The sequence below is a fragment of the Puntigrus tetrazona genome, chromosome 20 (genome assembly GCF_018831695.1).
Source record: "Puntigrus tetrazona isolate hp1 chromosome 20, ASM1883169v1, whole genome shotgun sequence".
Classification (NCBI taxonomy): Eukaryota; Metazoa; Chordata; class Actinopteri; order Cypriniformes; family Cyprinidae; genus Puntigrus; species Puntigrus tetrazona.
The window spans coordinates 24,261,483-24,266,585 of NC_056718.1; the positions used below are offsets into that span (position 1 = coordinate 24,261,483).

The 5,103-nt window shown below is 44.3% G+C and overlaps 2 protein-coding genes across 3 annotated transcripts in view; both read left to right on the forward strand.

Moving 5' to 3' along the window:
• fut8b (fucosyltransferase 8b (alpha (1,6) fucosyltransferase)) overlaps nt 1-5,103 on the forward strand; it is a 227,019-nt gene that overhangs the window by 139,626 nt on the left and 82,290 nt on the right.
• The window catches only part of LOC122324313 (heat shock protein HSP 90-beta), a 5,847-nt gene continuing 1,750 nt past the window's right edge, over nt 1,007-5,103 (forward strand). Inside the window, exons 1-9 of one of the 2 annotated variants that reach the window (XM_043218629.1) lie at nt 1,007-1,156; nt 1,982-2,125; nt 2,214-2,420; nt 2,500-2,659; nt 3,414-3,547; nt 3,623-3,928; nt 4,020-4,185; nt 4,498-4,688; nt 4,766-4,913. In XM_043218629.1, the coding sequence (XP_043074564.1) occupies nt 1,982-2,125; nt 2,214-2,420; nt 2,500-2,659; nt 3,414-3,547; nt 3,623-3,928; nt 4,020-4,185; nt 4,498-4,688; nt 4,766-4,913 (1,456 nt within the window). In that variant the 5' untranslated portion in view covers nt 1,007-1,156. The remainder of the gene's footprint in view (nt 1,157-1,981; nt 2,126-2,213; nt 2,421-2,499; nt 2,660-3,413; nt 3,548-3,622; nt 3,929-4,019; nt 4,186-4,497; nt 4,689-4,765; nt 4,914-5,103) is intronic. The other variant, XM_043218628.1, reaches the window with a different exon arrangement.

A 5,103-nucleotide genomic window follows, 5' to 3' on the forward strand; every position in this document is an offset into this window, starting at 1 on the left:
TTTCAATTTCTTGTTGTTTTTCCTTTTGATCGTGGTGTAATATTTAACCAGACGTTTCTTTAGCTTCGCCCTTGTAGGCCGCAAACTGCGTTTGAGTGACAGGTGACGTCAGCGAAGGCGGGATTTTCATGGAAAGTGCTGGAAAGAGACGAAGCACCGCTGGTTCCAACGCCTGGTGTCTTTCCGATGCAAAACATAGTGCGGTCGATTATGCTTCGTTATGTGCATTTCTTTCTCCTCGTTCGCCGACCATTTGACTATTTCATGTTTTAATGACATAAAATATTTTGACAAGCTGAAAACCGTGTAAAGGGTCGCCCCTCGGCGAAGCGCACGTTTTGCGCGCATCTTTCCAAACGTTACTTGTTTTTATAACCGCTATGCGCTCTATGTCCGGCAAACAAACATTTATTAAATATCACAGGTATCATTATGCTTACCAAGCTTCAAATACGTACGATTATGGTATATTTACAATAACANAACCGTGTAAAGGGTCGCCCCTCGGCGAAGCGCACGTTTTGCGCGCATCTTTCCAAACGTTACCTGTTTTTATAACCGCTATGCGCTCTATGTCCGGCAAACAAACATTTATTAAATATCACAGGTATCATTATGCTTACCAAGCTTCAAATACGTACGATTATGGTATATTTACAATAACGTGCAAGCAAATCGTAGGGTTGCCACGAAATGGAATCGTTTTAAATAAAAAAAACGCATTTCTCATCCTCTCTCGCAGGAAGAAATAACGCGAATCTCAAATAACAGACTCCAGACGTATTTCAAGTACTAAAATTAGTTTTTATTGCTTTTTTGTATTTTACTAAGCTATTGTTAAGAATTACATCGCTGTATTATTTGGGTCGTGCAGACGTTGCCTACATCTGACACAGCTGATCAAAAACTGCATTCGCAGCTGGGAATAAATGCGATATGCACAAATAAAACAGTATAGTTTGTCTTTTTTGGCGATATGTAAGCGCCTCGGAGTGAGTCAGCGCGGAGGGATACATCCGCACATTCAAAGGCGGAGTATAAAGAAAAGAGCCGCGCACGCGGGGTTCTCTCCTCTCTGCTTCCCTGAGTATCAGTGTAGGGGAGATCAGCTGTTCCGTGGCGATTAAATCATCAAAAACCAACGAAACTAACCAAGGTAAACCGTCGATCTTCGTCCGAAGCGCTTCTGTATCGCCTTAGGAATAAATCTAGACCAGAAGAGCGCCGTTTAATATCGTAATTCATTATTTATTTCATTCGCTCTTTGGCTGGTAACGTTACTGTAATGATGCGGATGCCGGTTAAGACTCGCTTGTATCTACACACGCGGCCATTGTTCGTAAAACGTCTTTCTTTTAATTAATACGCCATCGTGCGTTAATGTGGGATGTAATGGTGTTTGTTTTTATGGCCGCTTAATGAGCTGGTGAGCAGGTGCAGTGGTTTACAACGCCGTGTAACTGTTTGTGTAGTTACTGGTTACTAGGCCGCTTCTAATTTATTTTTTATTTTTTTTGCTATAATTCACATATATGTAATGCGCGCGCGCACGCGCGTGTGTAAGAGTCGGAGGTGACCGGAATGGGTGATTTGGTGTATTAAAAGTCGGGGTGTCTGTTTAAATAAAGTTCTCGTGTTCGCTTTTAAAGTTACCAAATAAGCGTCACGAAAATGGCGTTCGTTCCGTTGAATTAACAAAAGCGATGCACCTCTAAATTTAAATTTAATTTCAAGGATTGCAGCAGTAAAACACGTGTTGAGCTCATTGTCCTTCTGCGCCATGTTCTTCCGCATCCGGGTCTTTCGTGCACCGGTTTCTCTTGTGTAACCTTAGAAGTGCTAAATGCTTTCGCTTTGATTTAACCCTTTGTTCGCTCAATTAAGACATTTTTAATAAAAACGGAAATCAATAATGCACACTTGTGTTGGAGTGTATGGTTTGTAGACAAGGTGGTAATAATGGTCTCCACGTATTTTGCAGATGCCTGAAGAAATGCGCCAAGAGGAGGAGGCCGAGACCTTTGCCTTCCAGGCAGAGATCGCCCAGCTGATGTCTCTCATTATCAACACCTTCTACTCCAACAAAGAGATCTTTCTCAGGGAGCTCATCTCCAACGCCTCTGATGTAAGGCCAAAAAATATACCGTCTATATATGGCTAGCAATACAGCTATATAGCTCCTGCGATCAACCGGTTATTCTCCTTTTCGACAGGCTCTTGACAAAATCCGCTACGAAAGCTTGACTGAACCCACCAAGCTGGACAGCGGCAAGGACCTGAAGATCGACATTATCCCCAACGTTCACGAACGCACTCTCACCATCATCGACACCGGTATTGGAATGACCAAAGCCGATCTCATCAACAACTTGGGTACCATCGCCAAGTCCGGCACAAAGGCCTTCATGGAGGCTCTGCAGGTGATGTTTCGGCATGGGTTTTTCAGGATTTCTCCATTGAGTTTAGTCTCTAATGGGGTTTTTTTTACCGTCTTTCCAGGCTGGTGCAGATATCTCAATGATCGGGCAGTTTGGCGTGGGCTTCTACTCCGCCTACCTGGTGGCTGAAAAGGTCACGGTCATCACCAAAAACAACGATGACGAACAGTACGCCTGGGAATCATCCGCTGGTGGCTCTTTCACAGTCAAGGTGGACCATGGTAAGTTATGAACCGTATGAATTGAAAACTTTTTTTAATGTCGTGTTTTGCAAGGCACCATTCAAAACGCCCCTATAGAGCGCATGCATAATGTTAAGTCTAGACTAGTGCACATTTAGAGCGCATTCTGTCTAATAAAATGGATTGGACTGCTTTAAATGAACGGCTTCATAAACGAGACTCGCATTTTAAACTCTGTATTTGTGCTATTTCGACGACTAAAACGATTCCAAACGCATCCGCAGCCCAATTTTGCGTTTCTGAGCAACACGGCGTTCAGTTTCCGAACGAAACGACGTTTAATTGCAATAACTGGCTTATTAAAGGTGACTTGCTGCCACCTACTGGCGGTTTTAATTTCACATTTAATTTGCATTTCAAATCGGTGTTATCAAAACACAATTTATGCACTTATAATTGTGGGTTCAGTGCCTTGCATTAAGTGTGAAAATGCATCTAAATGCCGCTTTAGTTGCTTGGTAACGGCCCATTAATCGCTGATTAAATGTAAGAATTTGACTCAAAAGATAATGGGCGCACTTAAAATGGTTTTCTAAGGGTAAAAATGCAAATTATGAAGAATATCTGAAACTTTAGGGGTCTTAATATACCAGCACGGTAATGCAATCTGCAAAAATCATCTAATCACAATTATTGGCAAAATCCGAGACGGTGGATCTTATTTTTGCCAATATTGCACGCCCTACTTTGACGTGAGCGCAGTATTAAGGGTGACTGTGATGTCGATCTCCAGGCGAGCCCATCGGCCGTGGAACCAAAGTCATTCTTCACCTGAAAGAAGATCAGACCGAGTACATCGAGGAGAAGAGAGTGAAGGAAGTGGTCAAGAAGCACTCCCAGTTCATCGGATACCCAATCACTCTCTTCGTAAGTGGGATATTCGGTTCAACGTGGCCTTGAATTGTTCTGATTTAAAACTGCAAAATGCCGATTTCCGCACAGGTGGAGAAGGAACGCGACAAGGAGATCAGCGACGACGAGGCGGAGGAGGAGAAGCCTGAGAAAGAGGAGAAGGAGGAAGGCGAAGACAAACCCAAGATCGAGGACGTGGGCTCGGATGACGAAGAGGACTCCAAAGACAAGGACAAGAAGAAAAAGAAGAAGATCAAGGAGAAGTACATCGACCAGGAGGAGCTGAACAAAACCAAACCCATCTGGACCCGCAACCCTGACGACATCTCCAACGAAGAGTACGGCGAGTTCTACAAGAGCCTGACCAACGACTGGGAAGATCACCTGGCTGTCAAGGTAACGTTTCACGGGGTTTCCGCCGAGCAGGGCTCGCGCATTAAGTGTTTGAAAGCTGGCGAAACGCTCACTCTCGCGTGTGGTCCTGCAGCACTTCTCTGTGGAGGGTCAGCTGGAGTTCCGCGCTCTCCTCTTCATCCCTCGCCGAGCCCCCTTCGACCTCTTCGAGAACAAGAAAAAGAAGAACAACATCAAGCTGTACGTCAGAAGGGTCTTCATCATGGACAGCTGTGAGGAGCTCATCCCAGAGTACCTGAGTAAGTAGCTTTTGTATTTTAAATGGTTCAGGCCGAAAAAACACCCAGGTAGCCAAGGCTTATAAAAAAGGAACCGATTTAGACACAGTTTTGAGGTTTATGGTTTATCTTTGGCTTCAAAGACATGAGGATGTTTAAATTTGCTTAAGTCTGAAGTTCTCTAGTTGCCTTTTTCTAGGTTGAGATCCTGACGCATTTTAAAGTCGTTGACTATTTCCAGTTTCGTACTTTCTGCACGAGTACGAATGAAGGTGCTGCTAAACCTCTCTGGTCTTGATCGGAAGTTTTGAAATGGTCTCGCTGTCCCTCCAGACTTCATCCGTGGCGTGGTGGACTCTGAAGATCTGCCCCTCAACATCTCCAGAGAGATGCTGCAGCAGAGCAAGATCCTCAAGGTCATCCGCAAGAACATCGTCAAGAAGTGCCTGGAGCTGTTCGCCGAGCTGGCCGAGGACAAGGAGAACTACAAGAAGTTCTACGACGCCTTCTCCAAGAATCTGAAAGTGAGTCCCGCACCTTTTCTTTGATTCCGTTACTTGGGACGAAAATGTGGCGTTAACCAATCTGTTGTGAATTCCAGCTGGGCATCCACGAGGACTCTCAGAACCGCAAGAAGCTGTCAGAACTGCTGCGTTATCAGAGCTCGCAGTCCGGAGACGAGATGACCTCCCTCACAGAATACGTCAGCCGCATGAAGGAAAACCAGAAGTCCATCTACTACATCACTGGTACGAATGCATCCGCGTCGACCTGCGCGCTTTAATAGACTTAATCGAAACCATGATTGCTTTCACGATGACCGCTTCTCATGTAGTGGGTTTGTTTTATTTTATTTTATTTTTATTTTTTTGGGCTGTCAAGTTTGACCCGTTAACATTTTGAAAATAGAGCCATTTTTTATTATTATTATTATTATTA